Below are 24,157 nucleotides of genomic sequence, written 5' to 3' on the forward strand. Positions count from 1 at the left end.
AAGTTCTGAAGAGCCTGGACATTTGCACCCTGGGCATTTCAACACTTTATCCCTGCCCCTTTTACTCATGGGTCCTCACTTTTCACTGACAGGCTCTTCAGAGAGATCCGTGAAGACCAGATTTGTCAGAGATAATAATGTCAGTTTCAAAGATTTCCTCATTAGCCACAATATGACATTTAATGGGGGGGGGGGGGGGGTCAATTTTGTCAAAAACTACAAAGGCCCATATCTCATATATATATATCTATTTTTTTTTTTATATATATATATATATTTTCTGTCTTCTCAAAAGAAGCTTATTGATGTACCATGCAAGGTGTTGATATCTTGACTCTCACCTTTTTCTCTGGTACTGCTCTGCCTTCAGCAACACTGCCCGTGTCAGCAGTCCGAGGCTCTCCTGAGTGTGCCCTAGTTTTTACATCATCAAAAACAAAATAGCGATTCTACACCTGCCTGTCCCATACCAGAGCCAGCCCACATTATACTGGTATTAGGCATCAGGAGATTACGTGATTTGCCCAGGATTACAGGTTGATAAACGGAGGTCAGGATTCCAACCTGGTTCCCCATGATCCGAAGTCAGCAGGCAAGGTCGGACTGGCCCACAGGGCAATCAGACAGTGCCCGATGGGCTGGTCTGACAGATCTGTGTGTGAGCCTGTTTTTAGGAGTTTGTGGACCGGTTTCATGGCCCAGTGTGCCAGTTTTACTCTTGATTCCCTGATGTTACCACAAGCATTGCATGTAGCAGTCACAAATGCATAGTCTCCCACGCCTTTCAAAATATCCATACAGCGTATATTTATAAGTTCAAAACTGGGTTGACTTCAAATGTGGGCCTCAAGCTATCTGATTCGCTAATGAGGTCCAGGCGGGCCTATTGTTTGACCCAGTCCTACAAGCCACTGGGAGTAGCCACTAGTCTAGCCACCAGGCCACATCTCCTTCTTAAAACCGAGTTTAGATTTGAGTGGGATTTTTGGCAGCAACATGTTTTTGATAAGGAGCACCAAAATTTCAGCGTATTGTTAGTAGAAAAGACTGTGTATTGAACATGCATGTGAGAGTGATTTTTTTGGCTTCTATTGTTTTGCAGTTGGTTGTTGGTCAGGGCCACAGTGTGACTTTCACTTCTTAGGCATAAAAAGCACATACATAATGCTCAGTTCTCGAAAAGGAAATATTAACACGCTTCAGTGAATCCTTCTCATTGACCACAAACCCCTTGTGCATTAATTGAATATGCGGATAGTGGCAAAGCGTCTACTCGCCTAATCCTCCCAATTTCTAAATTGTATGTGTTCAGCTTTGAGGCTGTGCATATATAGGGTATCGGGCAACAAAGTCATTTTAAGAATGCCTGTTCCGAATGAAAACGATGTGCTCCTGGAGGACAGAATTTCATAGTAGGGATAGCTTATATTGAGGCCATAGTGCTTTTGCCAGCATGGCTTCAGGCAATGTGGAGAACTGTTGTTTGAAGAATGATTGCGGATTTATAGACATCCTGGAATTTTGTGATCGGTTATCTCTGGACCAAGTTCATTAAGATCAGATAAACTTCTTGCCTCGGGGGTTAGAAATAAACTGATAGTACTTGCACTGTGTTGCCATTTGGCAAAGCCACTACAAAGAAGCTAACTTGCCATAATTAGGGTCGCCATTGTGCTTCCAAGTCTAAAAAAATAAATAAATGAATACACTGAGGATTGTACGAATTCCAGTGTTGAATGCAAAGCCCCTGGTAACCACTGGAAGATGAGGAAACCTCCACTCACCCCACTGTTATCCCGATGAGGCTGGAGGCACAGTTGGCAATAGATTTATTTGGCCATTTGAAAATATACCTGCACCTAAAGATTAATTGAGGCCTTAGTTAATTATTTTTCTAAATGAGTAATGCATGACTCAATGAAGAATTTGACTGCACATAGTGCTATTGAATTTCTGCCAGATTATTGTCAAATATTAGAGTTCAATTCACAAATCATTTGATGCAGACCTGTTGGGACTGGAATTTCCCCTTCATTAAGTACAATCATGATCCCCTATCCTAAGTGCCAAACTGCATGTATTTGGTATCCTGGTTTTTGATTTTGGTTGTAGCTTCACACTAATCTAATGTGAGTGCAGAGGCCTGGGCATATCCTCTTACATGAGTGAAGTTCTAGAGCTGTCCTGTGACCTGGATGGACACACCAAGCGGGCCTACATTGTACAGACAGTGGACTACTATTGCCTCTGTCATGGGTACATAGAGTTGTGAAGGTAGCACAGCATGTTTTGTTAATCCATATTAGTGGCAAAACCTTTTCATCTGTGTCACTGGCCCACTTGGGTAAGGTTCTGCTGCACTGTGCTAACAAAGATCATAGGACCAGATGTAGCAAGCAGTTTTGCCCATTCTGTGTCTATGGGAAAATGTGTTCGTACATATGGCCCACAGTGCTTACATTCGAAGTGCATGTTGTGTACTTTTGTGTACTTAAGCTGCATGGTGTATGCTTGGTGTCTATGAGTGTAACCCAAGGACCCACTGAGAAGCTTCAGCCTGTTCACACACTGAAAGATACTTGTATTGCGAGAGCCAAAAAACTGGCTTACAAAGAATGTGCGCTAAGACAAGACTACAAAGGTAATCTGCACAAGTCTAATTACGCTAGCCCCAGTGAGGGACTGCCTGGACAATAAGTGGTGGGAGAACATGATCAACAGTGAGAAGAGGCCTCAACTGGCACCAGTACACTAAATTGGATTGTGTACTTTTTCCTATTTGTAGTATTTAGTTTTCTTTTTGAAAGTCAAGCACTGGGTTAGATAATCACTTATTATTCTGATGTGTGTCTGTTGAGAGCTAAACCTGAGCACCCCAACACTACCTTCCTGAGAAGCCTGTCACTGCTCACCTTCACTACCACTGAGAGTCAAGTGCTGCAGGGGTTGTACTGGGTCCAGTTTGCATATCCATAGTTGGATGGATCCTGGCACATCAGGGTCTAACAGCCTCAACTCTTCGGTTGAGACCCACTCGTCTTTGCTTGCCCTATGGCTCTCCAAATGGTGTCTGATAAAGATTTTCTTAAAATGAAAGCAGTGGTGCACCAAAAGGTAGCATTGAATGACCCTTGATTAGATTGCATGAGAGTCAATCGAGTGCTGAGTGAGTGTATAAAATCTGCTTTTGATGTTGCAGGAAATCATTATCTACAATTAAAAAGCCTTGAGAAGTATGGTTTATGTTGAATAAAGTGTGCACGTTGAAGTCAAAGGCTGGTGGAATAAGAATCATATTGTAACCAGGGATGAAAAGCAATATGTTTGGAAACTAAGGAGGTCAAAATGTCATGAATGACTTAGGTGACAAAGAGAAGATATGGGGTTTTCTGGAGCGTCTCTTGGGATTATTGATAGCGATCTGTTAGGAGGATATTATGTTGCAATGAAAGTTGTTGCCACAGCTTGCTTACATGAGACATATCACCGGTTATTGCTGTTTCCCCATTCTAATGTTTTCTGCTAAGTAATCATCTTTAACATACTGGAAAAGAGTAAACCAGATGAAAGAGCGATTAAATGGTACCTACCACAGACATCCTGTAGTCTTAATCCATGTGCCTCACTTGTTGCTAACATTAACCTTTCATCATTGTTTCAGATTTGGCAGGTATTAGGTGGCTGGACAGCATCTGCCCAGAAGGAGATCAGCACATGGAGAGCAGTGAGAGGGAGAAAGAAAGAGAGAAAGACAACTAGAGAGCAAGTGTGTGTGTATAATTGTGCAAATGTGTGTGTGTGTGTGTGTGTGTGATGTGTGTATCCCACAAAATGGTGGGAGGTTCCCATGAATTAGTAATGGCAGAGAGTCTCTGAACGAAAGGCCTGGGAGTTGCATTCTAAATATCTTTCAGATTTATACACATCCAGCTAAGCTGTATCTCGACTGCTCGAAAGCAGTACTGAGGGGCATATTTACAAGCCCCTATCGCCTCCTTGTGCCGCCCTAACGTCATTTTTTAACGCTTCGGTCGCATTAAGGAGGCCTTTTCCCCACGCTAGATTTACAAAGTGGAGCAATGTGAGCATTGCGTCAATTTGTAACCCCTTGCGCCACATTATGCCTACACTAGGTGTGATGTATGCAAGGAGGCATTCCCCCATTAGGAGGCCCCGAAAAATGGCGCGGTGAAATGTATTTGATTTCACTTCTCCATTTCCCCTTCATTTTTAACGCCTGCCCAAGACAGGAGTTAAAGTGACGCTTCCATTGTTTCCAAAGGGCCTCCCCATGCACTGCTAGTCTTGTTTTGTCTGCAAGCTGGTTGCACTGATCACATTCTTGGGTTGACTCTTTAGACACATCCTTATCAGCGTAGGAACCTTCTCTGTGACAATATTTACTACAATGATGTTCTTGCAGTTCCTGAGGTTCTCAAATGCACATTTGTTGTGTTTCCCGCATTCAAGGTGCTCCTCGCAGTTTCTCAGCACGAATCCTTGGAATGGTATGGGCTGGATTTGCTATGATCATTGTGGCCTCTTACACTGCCAACCTGGCTGCCTTCCTGGTGTTGGACAGGCCTGAGGAGAGAATTACAGGAATTAATGATCCAAGGGTAATTATACACTTCTTTGTTTATTAATGTTGTTTCTCCTACAACCCTAGAATATGTTACATTTCTTTTAACACTTTGCTGTAGGACAGGGAATCATACAGATTCATTCAATTCTGTTTATATGTTGCTCACTAACTATTCTGACAGTCAGACTAATGAATTCGCTTCGATCTTATGTGCACAGCATGAGTGACCTCACGGCATACTCCTTATCCAAAATAGCTAGACTACTCCAATATCCCATGATGCTCAATGACTGTAGCTGAAAATGACAAATCACTTGGCTTCATCCTTTACAACCCCCTCAGTATACACAATAACAACAACCCCGTCGCCAAGATGTTAAACGTCATCTTTTACTAATCAAAGGCATCAAACTTTTCTTAACAGATCAAGATCTAAAAGATCTAAATAACGTAAAAAAAGCTTGTACTATCCAGACTGGACTATGGAAATACAAACCTATCTGGTATTTCAAAAATGCATTTTGTGCCCCTCAAAGCCTCCCTTTATGCTGCTGCCCATCCAATCTCAGGCGATGGACATTTTTGAGCACATTACTCCAGTCTTTCATGCGGTGGACTGCCTTCTTAGCAAAAGCAGATCCACTTATACGATGCCATGAATTGTACACAAACCCATCCATTCAAACCGACTGTCTCACTAAGAAATTAAGGATGTCTGGTGGCTCCCGACGACTCTGCACCATAAACCAATCCATTCCCAGATGTTTTTCAAAGATCTGGAACACAGTGCCCAAATTCTGTACTTCCCACCTTTCTCTGCATAGCTTGTCTCTTAAGTGTGATGTCACGGATGTTTTTACTGTCGATTCTATTTGCTCTTTCTGCATCATCACTGAATTTACATGCCATGGAACAATTATGGTAGTTGTGTGATATATTTTCAGCGACCTAGTGATTTTAATGATTTAGTTTTATTTCCTTTAATTGATGTATTTGTATTGTCACTGCTCATAACTATTTAAAGTGCTACGATGCTCTTGGGTCTTGTAAGTGCTATACAAAAATACTAATAAGTAAATAAGCATATGAGATGCCCACATGCCAGGAACACTTTCTACTAGGCATAACACAGTGAGGACATCTGAACTGGTATGGTACCCACTGCATGACAGACGTCCCCTCTAGGTTCTAGTTCATCTCTTGGCCAAAATAGCTGGATGGAAGATTTTGGTCAGTATGTTTATTCAAATATGTACTTGCCCGAGAACGAACCACCTCAGTCTTTGACCCATCAAGCAGAATCAATACATGAATAATCCTGGACAAGACCTGCTCTAGGCCCAGCGGAAGCACGCACGTTTAGTACCCAAGCGTGCTTTTACTGGAATGTTTTACAGACTTAAGGGCTTGAATTACTTCCCTTCATCAGGCTGGGAATCCAACAGTTTTAATTCACACACACATTTAATACAATAGAACTTGGTTGCCCGTGCACCTCATTGGAAGGGACAGCTATGAGCACATTAGATTTCCTACAGCATGCTTTGTGAAGGGACCAGTGCTTCATTTGTAAATAAAAACGTGCCGGTGCCCAAAGCCCTCCTCTTAAACACGCGGTTGCTGCAATTAAATGTGGGAAGACGACATACTGATGCAGCGTAATCCTGAAGCCATCTCGGGCCTCTTCAATCCATATAAAGCCACTCCCTGCCCCTTCAGCTCACTCTTGCAGCTTTCTACTTTCTCTCATTGTGATGCTTTTTCGTTTTTCCATCCATCCGTCTTTCCCATATGCGTCTTTTGCTCGCAGAAAATGCTTGAGGCAGAAGAATAGGCCCCGGCCCTCAAAAATAAGTGCCGGTGCTCAGCACCGGAAACAGCAAGCACAAACTAAGCACTGGAAGGGACTCTTCTAGGTGAGCTCGAGCTTTGATAACATTTTTAAACATCTCTGCTGATTCTAGAAACATAAGACGTTTTGAGGATTAGTTACAGTTTGGCGATTGCAGGGCATCCTTCAAAAACTGTCAGATTTCCCATCCACACTATTCAGAGTGTGTACACAAGAGCACACTTTCTACGAGTGTACGTTGGGAATAAGGTGAATGGGGTATCTACCAATTTTTGGAAGATATCCTGCATCTTCTAAGCTGCAAATAATAAATAATTCCCTTTCATTTATTCACCTGCAGCTCATTACTCTCTGCTACCAGAGTTATTTTTGGGAAGCTGAAATGAATGATGGTTTATAGTGAGGGCACCGACAGGTGTTTGGAATGTGTGAGAGAATATAGAAGCAAGGAGGACACTTCCAGGAGAGTTCGGAGACTGAACAAGGACGGAACAGTCTATGTTTGAGAGCAAAGGGTGTGCTGGAGCCATGACCCTCTAGGAGTAGTCATCGGGAACTTCATAGTCACAGTCTTAGCGACTGAGGAACGACTTAGAAAGTTATTGACTCTGAAATTTTCGGGAGAACCTCATCGCAGTGGACAGTGAATCATCATGGGCAGATGCATATAAATGTAGGCTTTCTGTTGGGCCCTCCTTGGCAGTAGTGCAAAGTGCAGAAGACTCCTAGATGTAAGGCAGTTTGCAGGACATGGCCTTTGCTGAAAAAATGCAGGGTCAGCAGGGGAGGATGGCGTATTATAGGGAAGACATTTTGTGGTTTCTATGGTCCCAGCACCGAGGGAACGAAGCAGCCTGAACCCAATGTGCTATATAGGATATCTGATGTCCTATAAGGACACCTCACGTTACCGGGACGCTGCACTGGTTTCTGTAAATAGGGTGTGCTGTATCCAATGAAGTAGAAGCACACCAGTCAGAATCAGGTTCTTAGAATTATAAGTGCTGGAAATCTGACAAGACTCTAGAGACATCCTACAGGCTGCAATGGACTCCTCTACTATGAAGATATATATGCTGAAGTGGAAAAGAGCTTTTCTTGAATTATTTTATGAAGCAATACCAAGGTCAAAAAGAACGCAGTACAAAAATATTGTGATACACAAATAGCGTAGATAAAATAGCAAGAACAGAAATATTGCCTCTACACACTATGTAAAATACAAAAATATTGACTATAAAAATACAGGTGGAAAAATTATCGATATTACATGGATATATATATATATATATATATATATATTTATTTATATACACATACACACACACACACATAACGACATATTAGTTAGTATACACACACACACACATAAGGACGTTTTAGTTAGGGGCATTATAGTTAGGACATAGAATTAAAAAAAAGTATAGCAATTCACTTTAAAAAAACCAAAGGTTACAGAGATGTTATACTTAGGCTCACATTTTAAACGTACAAAATCATAGAAATTCAAAAAACCAAGGGTTACAGGGACGTTATAGTTGGGCTCCCATTGTAAACATACAAAACCATAAAAATTCAACTGTTATAGTTATCTCAAGTAACTATAGCTCGTGCCCTAAGATAACTGTAACCCACGCCCTCACCTTGCACAGTTTTTTTGTCAAAATGTTTAACTGCAAATATTACAATGACATTATGAGTGATGTTATCAAAGTTGTCGTGAGTGCCGTAATCTGTGGGGTAATTAGCAGCGCATGGCGAGGGCACGAGTTACAGTTACCTAAAACAATTACAAAATATATACAATAAAAAAAATATGAAAACAAATGTATTCAATTAAAAATAAAATCAAAATATGTAATTCTAAAATAAATATAAATCAGAAAAAATATACTAAAATTAATATGAAATAAATAAAATGTTAACTAAGAAGTTGATAGTTAAATCAAAAGGTACTATTATTAATTTCCATTTTACAGAAAATCTCTCTCTCTCTCTCTCTCTCTCTCTATATATATATATATATATATATACATACATATATATTTATATATATCACAAACCTCTTCAAAGAAGAATTGCCGGCACTCCATAATGATTCGATTTTAAAGCGTGATTTATGTAGATATGGCTGAATGCGTTTTGGCAGTTTGCCTTTTTCCACACATAGACGTCATGCCCTACTTCCCAGTGCTATTAAGTGACATGCAGAAACATGAAAGAAATACTTTTATCCATGACCAGGTCTGTTTTTCCTCATCACATTTCCTAATATCCTTAAAAACTTCCATATAAAGCTCTAATTATAATCTGATAAACATCAAAAAATGCCAATGAAAATATACCATAAATACATTCAAACAAAAAGTATTAAAAAATCACATACATCAAAGGAAATCAAATTTCACAACCTGAGCAAAAGCAGTGAGTGTTGGAATTTGGAGGGGTCAGAATTACTATTACCACTCCAAATTGAGCAGCAGTAGAAAACATGTTGAACTTTGGAGACTCTTGAGTGAATATACCTCGTCCAATCTGAGTGACAGTAGTTGAAGTGGTGGAGTTTGGAGAGGTCAGATTGACTATTCCCTATCCAATTTGAGTAACAGTAGGGAAAGTGTTGGACTTTGGAGGGGTCAGATTAATATTCTCACTGCAACCTGTAGAACAGAAGGAAAAGTGTTAGACTTTGGACTGGTCAAATATATTATTCACACTCCAGGCTCAACACAGTTGTTGAAGGTTTTTCACACTGGAGGGAACAGATTTACTATTTGCAATCCAGGCTATTGAACAGTAGGGAAAGTGTTGGGATTTAGTGGGGTCAGATTTACTATTTCCATTCTATCTTGAGCATTGGTAGGGAAATTGTAGGTCTGTAAAGAGACAAATTTACTGATACCACTTTCACAATTTTTGCCCAGAAGTGGATGTTATATTTTGCCAGCATTCCGTTTTAAGGAGTTGTAATTCATCAACAGTTGCACAGCAACCAGAATGTCTTTCAGCCTGACTGCAGATTTTCAAGGCCAAATGGACTTAACCTGAAGATGACTGGAGCATCTTCAGTGTAAGACGGTGCTTTAAAGCGAAAAGACTTAGGGGGTCATTACAACCTCGGCTGTCTTTTCACAAGACCGCCGAGGGACCGCCGTGCTGAAGACCGCCAGTGGTGGCGGTTTTCCGCTCGGCGTATTATGACTGTTGGGAGCTCTACGTCGTTTTTCCGACGGAGAGCCGCCAACAGCCATTGTGACGGGCGGAGGGGAAGTGGAGGTTGCTCCACCTCCACCGCCACGCCAACAGAACACCGCCCAGCGAATCACGTCCTGTGATTCTGCGTGGCGGTGTTCTGTTGGCGGTGTGGTGTCAGCGGAGCTGCCCCATGGCTCCCGTCCCCTCCCGGAGGATCGACGGAACAGGTAAGTCGATCGTCCGTTAGGGGAGAGGGGTGGGGAGGTGTTGTGTGTTGTGTGCGTGCATGGGGGTGTGCGTGGGTGTATGTAGAGGGGGTATGTGAGTGCGTGTATGCTTGCGGGGTGGTACGTGTTTTGGGAATGAGTGCGTGTATGTCTGTAGGTATGTCTGTATGGATGTGCACGTGTATGTTTGAATGTGTGTGTGCGTGTCTGACTGTGTGTGTGGATGTTGGCATGTATGTCGGTGTGTGCATGTATGTGTGTTGGTGGTGCCTGCGTGCGTGTCGGGTGTGTATGTGTCAGGTAATGTCCGGGGTCGGGGTGGGCGGGGGTCCTGCCACCCTTGGGGGGTGGCAGGGGTGGTGGGGGGTGTAGGAGAGGGAGTCTTGTGGGGGTGGGGTGTGGGGGAGACCCTTATCAGTGCCAGGGAAGCAATTCCCTGGCACTGATAGTGCTTACCGCCATGGATTTCATGGCGGTTCCTACCGCTGGAAATCCACGGCGGTAAGCCGGATCAAAATACCGGCGGCGGTATTGTGACGGCCGCCGGGCTGGGGACCCAAGTCTCCAGCCCAGCGGTCGTCTCCGCCCTGGCGGGCGGTACGGAGAAGCGGCGGATGACCATGGCGGTAACCGCCATGGTCATAATTTTTTAAAAAAGACCGCCAGCCTGTTGGTGGTCTTACCGCCGCTTTAACACCGTCCGCCAGGTTTGTAATGACCCCCTTAATGATCTAAGATCTGGGACAGACATAGATGATGAAGCAAATAGGCGACAGGAAGGTAAGTAGTGACAACAGTTAATCCATGTTAAATAGAAATACTGTATGTTAAACCAAGCTAAGATTATACCCTGGATCCCAGTTATAGCAATGCAGTAAGCTAAGGGGACATCATTCACTATATCAAATGTGGCAGAGAGAGAGATCAATGCTGCAGAATGTCCTTCATTCTAATACTGACAGATTTCTTCCATTGCCAGGAGAAAAGTGGGTTTAGTCCTACAACCAGGAAGAAATCCTTACTGCCATTGGTCAAAAAATTGGACACTCCCATAAACTTCCAAGCTGAGCCACCACAGTCTTTTCCAGAAGTTTAGTAAGCATGGCAGTAATCTGATTGGACAGTAGCTATAAGGGTCTTCTGGATTACAATTTTCTTTTTTTCAAAAGAGGAAACATTATTTCCCAGTATTCTGGTACAATGTTCATGGCTAGACTGGAAATGAAACTGTTTAGTCACAGGGCTACTTAGACCTGCTGCCAGTTTACATACGACCTCCATAGGCCAGGACTTGGCTTTGGTAAAAGTCTCAAAAGATTCACTCTGCTGTAAATCCTTCCATAATAGACCTTTCCGAACCACCAAGTCAGAACCTTTCTCAGGATAAAACATGTGTGTTTGTTACACGTAGTGCTATCAAAAGTAGATTCAACTTGCCTGATGAATTATGAAGCTAACAGATTGCAAAATTCTTGTGATTGCAGTCTGGTATTGCCAAGATGGTTAAGTTTCATGAAAGAGGAAATAACACAAGTGTCTGATGTGAAAATGTGATTTGTTTGATAAGACGTTCTGCTGTAGCTTGTCCACTGGCTGCTTTATAGCTCATGCTTTGGAGGTTATACACTGATTTGACTGCAGCAGAATAACATTTTCTCCACTGACACTAAGCTTGTCGGGTTTTTAACTCAAATTATCGGAGGGATCCAGAGAATCACAGATTTTGAGGATCAGGGACTCCATTTGAAAATTTTTGTCACTGGAACTAAGTACTTGAGAACCCTGTTCCTAGGATGGCAGTGGGGTTATATACTCTCCCCAAAACCTTAGACTACTGTTGTAGGTATTTTTGTGGCTGCATTAAGTTTTACAAAATCCCCACAATGTACGGGTGAGGGTAGCTTAATCATGTGACTGCTGTGGGTCATTAGCAGACAGTATAGTAAATTGGATAAGATAATGGCCCGGTCAATCTAGAAATTAATGTTTGTGCAGCAGCGGCTCACCCCCCACCAGCAGGAGCAGCTGCAAACTTGAAAAATAAAGCAAAAATAAACTCTGTTTATTATCTTTTTATAGTGTGTGGGTGGAGCCATGGGGATGACAGACACCAGGGGGAAAGGTAGGTGCACTCCCCTCAGTGCACATGTGTGTTTGGTTGGCTGTCTCGGCCAAACACACATGTGCACTGAGCTGTCTCCAAACTGGTACTGTGTTGCTGGGATGGAGAGAGCAGGCCTGGGCTCCCAGTCTGCCTGGGAGCGCAAATCTAGAGTGCTCAGGCCAATCCTGACGCTGCTCCCAAGCTGCCAGCAGCATGAGAGCAGCATTAGTATTGGCCGCAGGGCAGGCTGAGGAGTCTGTGCCTTCAGCAAGGGACCCAGAAGAGCAGTGAACTGGCGGTGATGCGATAAGTACATTTTTATAGTTTTTTTTGGTGTGTCTTTTTTGTTTTGTGCCACCCCCATCTCACCACTTTGCCTCAACTCCAGCCACTAATGTGTTTGTGACTCATATACCTGGAAAGGATGACAAAAACAAGTCAAGATTAGGACCCCCTCAATATGTATAGGTTATGTAATGAGTTGGGACAAGCCAAAGGATTCTAAAGCTTGTTTGAAATTGACTGCCGCATGTAGTGTCTTGCGAGTTTTATGATGGAACCCATTTGGCTTCGAAAGGACTCCTTAGAAGAGTGACATAGTTGTTAGAGCCAAGTGCATTGAAAGCTTGGTTTAGAATGTTGAGTTTGCAGTTGCATGCAGAAGAATAAAGATGTTTAATATTGGCATAGTCATTGGTGGGTGCCCAAGCATCATGAATTGTTTGTGCCAACAAGGACAAAGTATCTATGCAGTTGCTGCCTGTTATTTGCAAAGCATTCTGAACTGCTTTGCCTATGCTGCATGAGTATTATGAACATTCAGATGATGTTCCCATATGCGTTGCTAAATCTGGCACACTAAAGGACAGAGGGGGTTATTCCAACTTTGGAGGAAGTGGTAATCCGTCTCAAAAGTGACGGTAAAGTGACGGATATACCACCAGCCGTATTACGAGTCCATTATATCCTATGGAACTCGTAATACGGCTGGTGGTAAATCCGTCACATTTGGGACGGATTACCACCTCCTCCAAAGTTGGAATAACCCCCAGAGTTGTTATATGGTAAAGAGAGTCTTTGCTTTGAGTTGAATTAGTTCAGTTGAGAACTATCACAATTTTATTGAGTTATTAAATCATTATCTAATGTAAGTAAATATGATTATAATACCACTGATACGGAATTCGGTTTATTGCCTGTTATTCATGGGTTGTATGTGGCTATTTTCCTAAACCAGCATCACACTAAATGTAAGCCTTCACTGCTTACCTTTGCTACCCTTTGTGAGTCAAATTCAAAAATATAATTTTGGCATGTCAGTGATTTGTGAATTAGTTTCGAGGCCCTGGTGGCCACAAATAGCAAGCAGAGCATGCATGCTACCTGTTCTTTTCAGTATTTCTGAGTCCACCACGACCTACAGAGTTAGCTTGACTGGAGGTCAGGATAATTCTAAGGGCACCACAGTGCTCCCAGCTCATTGGGCCATCCACCTCAAATCATGAGAAAAGGTGAACGAAGGAGCAAATGTGTTGGATCTCCCTTAGCACTGGAAATGGTCTAATGGTTTCACCAGCAGTGCCCCAACGAATCAATGCAAAATTCCCTTCATGCAGACTAATTAGTAGAGATAAAATTCCAAATGGAACATCAAGGTCACATTGAGGAGCCCACAACAAATGGCACAGAGCATTGTTGAAAGCATAAAGTAGTTATGCCACATTTAGCGGTTGCTTATTCAGTACCGCAAACTTAGTCAACAGGAGGCAGAATCTGAATGCTTGATCAGCTGTAATTTTCTTCTGAAAGCTGGCTTGGCAGCTGGATAGAATCTTGTTCTCCTCCACCCAGCTCTCAATCCTTGACAGCAGAACACTTGAACATCCTTTTTGAATATTGTCAAGCAAGCTAATTGGGCAGGAATTAGCAGGCTCTTGCCTCTTGTCTTTGTTATAGATGGGCACCATCTAGGCTCCCTGCCTTAATGCAGGGATGAGGCTTCCATTAGAATTGCATTACTGATTCGTATGAAGTAATGGCCCACAAGATGGTGTCCGGTTTGTTGAGGTCGGCTGGGATTGCAACAAGGCCTGTGGACTCTCCAAACACCTACTTGTTTAAAGCTGCCACCACCTTTTTTTAATGAAAAGGGGATTAGATCATGAGATACAACATGATTGCATCTGGAAACAAGTGATCAATTGACGGAACAGCCAGAGAATATAACTCGGAGAGATGTGAATACCATTGGTCCTTCGTTAAAAATGACTCTGGGGTGGTAGTTCTATTATTGTGTCCTGAGACCATGGTTTTCCAAAAGGGTTGTTGATCCTTTAACCTTACACCAGCAAGCATGTAAATTTATATTAGCTCTGTCAAAACATTGCTTGTATTGATGGGAGGATTACTTCCTGCCCTGAGGTGGTCTAGCTAGCACTGGCACTATGAATTCTGCAAGGCTATTGTATTTATTCATAATCTGTTATGGACCAGAGGGGAAACTTCCTCCTTGGACAAAACATCTTGTAAAGCAGTGAATATCAGATATAAATCATTAGTAGATTTTATTCAGACTCCGACAAGGCGCGCAGCCTTAAGGCTATTGCAGTCGGTGGGCATGAGGGTAGAATGAGAATGATTTTTGAAGAGGAAAGAAATCACCAGTGCATTATGGTTTCTTTCTGGCTGTGTTTCAATAAGCATATCACACATTCTGTCCAAGTGGCATATTTCCAAACCGACATAATCTATTATAGATTAAAAATAACCGCTGTTGAAAGTTGGCTGTCTGGGTGTGTCTGATCCAGATCTCCCTTTACAGGCATGAAGGCTTTGTGATAGCACCAGAGTTAACTGGCACCCTATGGCTGCAAGATGGCTCGGGTTACTTTGTTTTAAAGGTGGAATTCCCCATGCTTTATCTTCATCCTCAGTCTCATTACAGTAATCTTCATGTGGTTAAAGTAAGTGTTGAAATCCCCTGTAATGATTAACTTCGGGTTACTGCAACATCTCAAGTCTGAGATGCAAGAATGTAATGCCTGTTTGAGGGACAGCAGCAATTTTGTGATTTCTCTTGGGGCTACTGGATTGTACTTTGAAAAGTGAGATTTGTGTTGGAGTGAAAACTGAAGAGCAGGTGTTGGAAATTGGGATGATTACAATTATTAACCTTAACTTGGCAGTTCAATGAGGTACAGGGATCCAAATGGAAAATTCCTCCCTTTGGGGGGTTTTCAGTAGGAACGTCCCAGCAACATTATCAACGTCTGTGCAGGGGTGTTAGAGTTTAGGTTTCCTGAAAGACACATATCTGATGTTTGATGTCATGCCGTCCAAGTTGTGCAACAGACATGCCATTTTCCAGCTTAGTAGTCTGAGACCAGAGGAATTGTGTACCTTAAATGAGGGCAGAGGTTTATTAACTCATGAAGATGCTGTCAATTCTGAGTTGCTGGACCTTGTCTGGGGAGCCTGCAGTTTTTTATGTAGTAAAGAATGCTATACCCAGTTGTCCTTGAGAAGTTCATTATTTTTCTGCTACTTTTGAAGATATATTTTATTCTCATTTAGGGAAGGTTTGGGGCTATTGAGGGCTGGTGGCTCTTGACCTAGATCAGAATTTCAGACAGTTGAGCTGGCATGCCACCTAATACACTGTTGTGTTGGCAAGAAGAATGTTTGGGGGATCCGAGGTTAAATTGGTACTTTTCAAGTGGAGCTTGTGTTACCATTATTTCCAAATTGTTCAGTAATGACTTTTGGGCTTATAGAGCAACACATAGGAGACTGGTCGCCAAGCCTACCCTTATGGTTTTATTGTGTCACATATCCAATATATTTAGAGACGTAATTGACAAGATATATTTAGGTACCAGCTTGTCAAAACGTAGAAGGTTGATTCTGTTGAAAATATCATGAGGACCCTCAGAGATGCAGGTAATGGCAGTGCTTATTTTGAGTGTATGGTTGGTGATGGGGCCCACTGGCACTCTTTTTTGGGAACATGCACTTATTTTTCCTAATCGGGGAAAGATTGAGGAAGGAAATGATGGAAAAAATGCCCCAAAGCGAGAAAGCAGAAACCTACAAGTGAGAGATATTGAGGCAGGGAGTGTGTGGTAGTGGATTAAAGAGGCTGAGATGGATTCAACACAATGCAGCCTTGGTATCAGCACACAGACGTTTAATAGCACTGGCCGCATGCTTCTGAGCAGAGATTGGGCACCAGCACTCATTCTTTTACCAATGAAACACTGGGTAGGGCAGTGATATAACAAAAGCCCCCGCAGCCCCCACGATGCTGTGAGGCCCGAGCTCTATAGGGGTCCCTCCACCAATATGCATGGATGACGGACCCCTGGCTGAGAGCTCCTGACTGAGTGAGGAGAGTGGGGCCCAGCCCATGCATTTTGCAGGGGGGCCCCATCAAGTTTCATTACGCCACTGCATGAGGATCAAGTCAATTTTTATTAACTTCCAGGGGCCCCCACGGTTCTGTAATAAGGTCAATGTGATTATTAGTCTCTCAACATAGCCTAAAAAGGGAGGAAATAATTGCATTAGCATTACGCTTCCTAGTTTGACCTAAGGGGACACAGTTGTTGATGTTGTCATGTGGTGCCTTCTGGGTGTACTTATGCCTCGGGCTATTGTGTAGAAAGGCAATGTGGGACGGGGGCTAATGGAACCAAATTGTTCCCTCCTTGCTTAATGTGGGGTCTTGGGGTCAGTAATGTAGATGTGACTAAATTCTGACTAACTAGGAGTTTTGTTACAGAACAGATAATAGTCACTGACTGGCATTCCATTATCAGCTGTCTGGTTCAGTTGTTCCACGGATTTGGGACGGTGTTTCTCACCATTGTTTTTAGTTTGTGTAACTTTCTAAGCTTCTTTTCGTTGCAGACAAACTCAAAAACGCTAAGCGTGCCTTTATCTTCAATACCTGGTGTGTGGTAGCGCTACAGGACATAGTATCACTAGGGATCTGTATGGCAGGGTGACCGGTTCAAGTGTGGTGTTTTTATAGGTACTGTGAATGCCAAGTGCAGTAAAGGTTATTGGGGTCAATACTGCCGTCCATGTCATATTTCCCAACCATAATTAGTTCCCATAGTCCTGCTCAATTACAGTTTCTTGAGAGACCGTCTGTAAGGTGTATATTTGTTCAGTAGACCTGAGATGTTCTTACTCTAGATGGAAAGGAGGGGATGAAGTTCAGGTGCGGAAGCAGGGTGGATGGAAGTCATTAATGTCCCTGACACTTCAGGTCAAGAGGCCAGCTAACTAGTCCTTAGAGTCACTCGGGGTTTGGGGTTGGAGAGATGCAGGTGTATTCCTTCTCACTCCCAGGCACAAGGGCAGCAGGCAACAGGTCAGCACATCAAAGCAGGAGTCCAACAGAGTGTAGTCCAGCAGACTGGCAGTCCTTCAGCAGCACAGCAGTTCTTTCTGGGAGAGTATCCATAGTTTCATAAGTGTACTGAAGTGGTGGTGTCTGATATCCAGTTGTTATTCCCAGTAGTGCCGCTGATGTGGGGGAGACTTCAAAGACATGCCTTTGAAGTGCACAGATGTCCTGCCCTCCCTACGATGGCGCCAGACTAACTGCAGGGGTTATGCATCCCTTTGTTTGGGGACAGGACACAGCCCATTCAGATATAAGAGAGGCTGAGTCCAGCTCCTCCCTCCCATCCTACCCAGGATGGCCCATCAAGTCACACTTAAGCTCCCAAGGTGTATGGCTGTGTAGGGGGAATACACAAAGCTCAACTGCCAACTGCAACCAATCATGTGACCAGAGACAGTGCTGCAAAACCAATGTAAAAGGTTTTCACCACCAGGAAATGTAAAACTAAACAGTACATGTCCTATCATCTAAAAACATGGCACCCTGTTCCCCGGCCTGTCCAGGGCCTACCCTAGTGATGACTTATATGCTGGGACGTATCTTGGTCAGTATGATTGGGGGGGGTGAACTTCAGATTTCCCAACAATCATGCATGGCTATCTAGTTAAAACCCATAATGTGAGAAGAAGGACATGAGGTGGGTTTACGGGGCAGTGTAAAGAGAGACGACGGCAGATTATTAGAGGTATTAAGCACCCAATGGCTCAGAGTTACAAGAACATGACAGAGCACGACGCTGCGCCAAATTTGGCAGTGCTGCGCTTCATCATTTTCAAAATGCAGGAATGTGCCATATTAACAACAATACGCCACACCCCTGTATTTCCCCCTGTGCCGTCGCTAAATTTGCTGCTGAGCGCCCATAAAGCCACCCTTGCGCCTGGTACAAGGATGGCTGTGCTGAAGGGGAGTTCGTTTTTGTGAGGAAGGGAGACGTTCCTGCACAAAAACAATCCTCAATGGCCTTTTGCTCTTTCAATGTGTGCTTCAGAATGCAGCACAGATATAAAGAACAAAAAACGAGGAGAAATTAAAGCATTTCTCCTTGTTGCTCCATGCAAACTCCACCCCTTGGGTGGCATTCGATTTTGGCGCTGCCTCAGGTTTACAAAAACTAATAAATCTGGGGCAGCGTCAAAATGCAATGGGTGTTGCTGTGGCACGCCTACAGCAACAACAATTGCACGCCCATACAAGGCAAAGTGCCGCATGTGAAGGGGCTGTATTTACAAGGTGGTGTTAAGCCACAAAAAGTGGATTAATGTCACCTTGTAAATACGGCGCAGTGCATAGCCCCACCGCAGCGTCACTAAAAGTGACGCTTCGGTTGCGATAGGGCCTTGTAAATCTGGCCCAATATTTTTCAAACTAATCAACATTTTTTTAAGGCCTTCAAAAGACAGACGACAGAAAGGGAATGTGCTTTTGTCAGTGTGGGCATATACCAAACCCAGGTGAAATCTCTCAAACACTTCACATTACCCTACTGAAAGTACTTGTACCCAACTATCCACTACAGAATACAATGTTTATGGGGTGTAACACCCCAAACACCTACCCTGGAGCTACACCTCTACTTTAAGGCAAAAGAGCCGAAACACATTGGCCATTATTTTATGCACTTTATGTGACATAAATAAACAAGTTAAGCTTTATAGCAGCCCTCCACCCGAGCCACATTAGGCCCTGGGTACCCCACCCCTAGGGCCAAATTTAATTAAAAAAGGGGGCGGGCATGGGGTCCCTGCTTTCTGAGCCTCACTGGGTTCTGGGGACCCCATCCCCATGGCCTAATACAATTGAAAAAGAGGGGTGCACCTACCCAAGCCATTAAAGGCCCCGGGGACTCTATCCCTTGAGGCTGGATCCTATTTGAAAGGGAAGAAGGGCCATGCGGCTGCCCTTTTCGAGCCTTTTCTGGCCCTGGGGACCCCATCCCTGCGGTCTATCTTTATAAAAGGTGAGTGGCCTAGTGCCCACTCAGGGCACCTGGCAACCAACACGTTGGGCTGGGAGCCAGCATTGCTCCTGCACAGAGGCAGCAACTATCTATTCCTCATCCCTCTGGGCGGGAGCAATATGTCTTTTGTTTCCCTGCTTTTGTTTGGCAGGAGATTTAAAAGTGTTCCTTCGGGACAGGAGCAAGCATATACTTTCCTTCTTGCAGTAGTGCGGGCAGGGAAACAACTGTGTCCAGGGGATGGACACAGTCACTGAGCCAGCCCCTGGAGATAGGATCGCCAGGGCCTTTAAAGGCTCAGGGAGGGGGGGCCTGTGTCACCTTTCCCTTTTCATAAGTGCCACTGCCCCGGGGGATGGGGATCCCCAGGACCTTTTGAGGCTTCCGAGGGGGTTGTGCATCTCCACTTTCCTTTTTAAACCATTTCAGCCCCAGGGGATGGGGTTCCTCACACCTTATTCGGGTCGAGGAGGGTTGGCCATGTGCTCCCGACCACCCCCCCCCCCCAAAAAAAAGTGTGACCCCTTCCCTGGGCCCTGGACCACCCTTTAAAAGAAAAAAGTGCAGAGCCTGCACTTTGTTTAAAAAAAAAAATGCAGCAGATTCACCGATTCTCTGTGAATTTGTGGCAAAATGTAAGAAAAAACTTTTTGGGCCCCAGGCAGGGTCCCTCTGTGACCCCACCTGCAAGTCTAAAGGATCATGGTATCCACGCTCTGCCCCCTGTATCTTTTCTTAGCTCTATCTCAGGACTCAGTCCAGAACACTAAGATGGCTGCCACAACTTTCTGGTTGTTGTGATGCCAAGTAATCATACTAATTATTTGAAGCTTAATTTTTCCAAAAATATGGACCAAGATCTAGCTGTCTGACGTATTTGGTGAAAATCTGTTAAGCGGTTTGGACTGTATCTGTGTCTAAAGTTTCAGTGGAAAAATGAATGGGGAAAACAGGTTTTGGCACCCTCCTTTTTTCTTGGACACTCTGAAACTTTCCATATGGAAACTAGTCAAAAAGTAGTGCTTTCTTGAAAAGTTGTGTGGAGACTTGTCAAAGAGTTCCAAAGTTATTAGCAGCACAAAAAAGACATTTCCTATGGAAACATAATCCTAACTATACTTTAGCTACCTAGAGGTAACCGCCACTTGGGTTTTATATATTATATATATATACATATAGATAGATAGATAGATAGATAGATAGATAGATAGATAGATAGATAGATAGATAGATAGATAGATAGATAGATAGATAGATAAGACATGAGAGTTCAAATTGAAGAAGTGAAAAACAGGTTTCATCAAAAAGGATATCACAATCCATTGTTGAGCAGGGAGCCAAAAAGGCTTATAAAAAACACCCAGAAACACATTTTGATGACTACAGCTTCCAAGGCACAGCAATATTCGAATGAGATAAGGATGATAACCACCTATAGCAAGGAAAGTATTTAAATCAAGAAAGCGTTCCTAAAACATTGGAAGATTCTGCTGAGTGACAGTGACGTTGCAAGATTTGTAGGTAGACAACCACTTTTCACGTATAGGAAGGTGAAATCCCTAAAGGATCTACTAGTGTGCAGTCAATTTGGGAATCGGGGACCAAGCGACTGGCTCAATGAATGCAAGAAGGGGTATGTGTAAGGCATGTACAATAGGTTTGACCATCATGGACTACAAGGGTGCACAAATGTCCATGTGGACTGAAATATGTAGGAAGCACAACGTGCCCCTTACAGAAGTGCACACTTGAGCACATACAAGCAGTACAACATGAAGACACGAGTTACGCATTGGCAAAACACTATGCCTCATCCCATGTGGAGAACTGGTGGACAATGCAGTATTATGGAATAGCGCAAATACTGAAAAATGACAGGGGAGGTGACAGAACCCTGCAACTCTGCAGGTTGGAAAGCAGGTACATAATGAAGCTACACACCAAGGTACCTTATGGACTCAACGCAGATAAGGATCTTTACACACATTTGTAGGAACATAAGATCTTTGTGTCAAAACTGAGGTCTACATGACTACGTCCAGACTGTTGAACCCTGAAAGTTGTAGAAGTGTTTTTGGTGACTCTTGCACTCAAAAGGCATTTAAAAGATAAGATGTGTTCCAAATGTTTGGACTGAGTATGGCAATAGGCCATGTAGGTGTTTTTAACAGGACAGGATATCTCACGGATACGGTTGATCTGCAGGGGTGCTGTAAATGAGGACCGGGGATTATTATTGTCATTACCTATTTCAGTATGAAAACAATGGAGCCCAGGGCATAGGTCCTTACATAGTACACAGTGTATACTATTCATGTTGATGCGGAAGGGGCACTCAGCCCGCAAATCACAGATAGCATTAAGGGCACTCAGCTTGATTTTTGGAGTGGGAAGCCTATATGATAACTATTAATTTATCTTGATGAGACTTTTTTTACTGACTAAGAAAATTCTTTTTACCAATATATATAATGAGGTGATTGTACAGAAATGTTATTATGCATAGAATTAATTTATAGGATCTAGATCAAGTATCTTGGTCAATCATGTGATATGGAGTATGAGTGTCAAGTTTTCATTTGAATATTAATTTGATGTTTAAATTTTCAGTTATTGCTCCAATTTTGACTCTAATTTCTAATTTTTGGATATCTCTTTTAGATAATATGGTCGGACGAAGGAGTATCAAACTTTATCCGCTTGCTTATATTCATTCTCCACTGTTTTTCACGTTATTAATGGGTGGTTAACTTTGCAGATTTTCTGATTTGATTGTTAAAATTAGTACTGGTGATGACTTTTAGCCTTTAATAAGTTTATGATGATATATTTGCAGTGTACATATTTTACCATCTCTCTAAAAAATTTTTTTTAAATGATAAGTAATTTTACAGTCATTATGATTTAGAACAAAGAAATATGAATTTTAATAGATAGAACACTGCTATTTAATTTGGTTATTTTCCCTTTTAAATTCAACAATGAATTTTCAAAAAAAACTGATAATATTAATTTATTAATTTTATTAATAATATTGGGGGAAATGATTTGTAATTTAATAATTATATCTGAATTATATTTGGTATTATATAGGGGCATGAACTGATCTAAGTACTAAGAGTATTATTACGATAACATCTGCTAAGTAGTGTGTGTTTTTATTGGTTGCACATTTTAAATGTCCTATTTCTATGTCTATGTTAACAGGGTATTTAAATGGTATTTTAGTGGTGATGTTTATCACGTGACCAAGGCTGCTGTGTCAGTCGAAACGCGTTGTGTGTAGATTAAACTGATCTTTTTTGTTCCTGAAATCCGAGTGTGCGAGTATTATATTCATTTTCCTTTTATATATATATATATATATATATATATATATATATATATATATATATATATATATATATTTATATATATAAGTAAGTCTTTCATTTTCACGCTACCTCTGTAGCATGAAGATTTAAGATTTAAGATTTCCTAAGCCATGCTGCCATGTGCCTTCAGAGCAGAGTGATAAATGTGCGTGCTCACCCGATCAGCTCTCAAAACCAGGACATTTATCTGTTTTTGCAACAAGTTTCGGGACGCCGGGACAGTCATTGAAGAACTGGGAGTGTCTAGGCAAATCCGGGACGTCTGGTCACCCTACATACGGCACCTGCCAGTAACATTAATGTACACATGCTATACGCACTGCATGGACCCAGTGGCATTACTCTACGCATTCTAGACATACAGCACCCCCTGTGCATTATCTTGCACACACTAGATATTCATCACCTGCCAGTTGTCATTATTATACGGGCAGATTTACAAGAAAGTGGTGCATCTGTCCCCATGCACCACTTTCTTGCGTTCCCCTTGCCCCCTCCTAACGACACCATGGTTGCGCCGTATTTACAATATGGCGCACCATGACAGTAATTACCACAACAGCATCAACATTTTTGACGCTGTTGTGGTTTTGCCAAACTAGCATAAAAAATGTTGACGTTATTGCAGTAAAACACAGATTATAATGGGTGCGTCACTTAAACACCTGCCCTGAGCAGGCTTTAAAAATGATGGGAAAAATTGTGCAGTGAAATCCTGTAAATTTCACTGCAACATTTTTTGGGGCCTCCTGCATGGGATCGGCCCCCTTACATACATTATGCGTGACGCAGACATAATGTGGTGCCAGGGGTTGCAAAGATGACACGAGGGGATGGCCACCTTAATGCCCTTTTGGCAAAATGACGCTAGTATGGTGCAAGGAGGCGCTAGGGGCTTGTAAATCTGACCAAACGTTTTCTAAACATACACCCTGCCGTCAGCATTAGAAATCTCACCCTTCATGAAATGCTTGCTGGTTTTCCTGCTAGATATCTGTGGATCTCTTTGTTTTGTGAACTGATGCTCTGACTTTTCTCTTCACTTTCCTCCTACGCCAAGACCAGGCTGACTTCTTTATTTTGAACAACACTGAGTAATGCAGGTGTGCAGTGTCCCTTTTTAATGTGACATATTGCCCATACATGTGTTAACCACAACAGTTAGCCACTCTTTCAGCTTGCTGTGCTTGTCTTAAGATCCACATACTGGTACATATTGTAAATATTGTCTGCTCGAAATCGTAAGAGAATATGTGTGAGAGATCTCAGTAGAAAACCTGTCAGTGAAAGTATGCAAGGTTCGAGACTTTTGTGTGACACTGTGATTTCAGCATATCAGTGTATGTATTTCACGTTTTAAGATGGAGGCTCAGTTCATTTCCGTGCTGGGAGATATATTCTTTCTAGTATCAAATTCAAGTCTGCTTTGCAGTCCTGCTCCTTAGCA

At 42.7% G+C, this 24,157-nt stretch overlaps 1 protein-coding gene across 9 annotated transcripts in view; it reads left to right on the forward strand.

Annotated features, from left to right (window-relative positions):
* Nucleotides 1-24,157, forward strand: part of GRIN1 (glutamate ionotropic receptor NMDA type subunit 1) — a 775,019-nt gene that overhangs the window by 497,533 nt on the left and 253,329 nt on the right. For all 9 annotated transcript variants that reach the window (XM_069241305.1, XM_069241308.1, XM_069241309.1 and 6 more), the window contains one exon: nt 4,471-4,619. In XM_069241305.1, coding sequence (XP_069097406.1) covers nt 4,471-4,619 — 149 coding nt within the window. The remainder of the gene's footprint in view (nt 1-4,470; nt 4,620-24,157) is intronic.

The sequence above is a fragment of the Pleurodeles waltl genome, chromosome 6 (genome assembly GCF_031143425.1).
Source record: "Pleurodeles waltl isolate 20211129_DDA chromosome 6, aPleWal1.hap1.20221129, whole genome shotgun sequence".
Taxonomy (NCBI): domain Eukaryota; kingdom Metazoa; phylum Chordata; class Amphibia; order Caudata; family Salamandridae; genus Pleurodeles; species Pleurodeles waltl.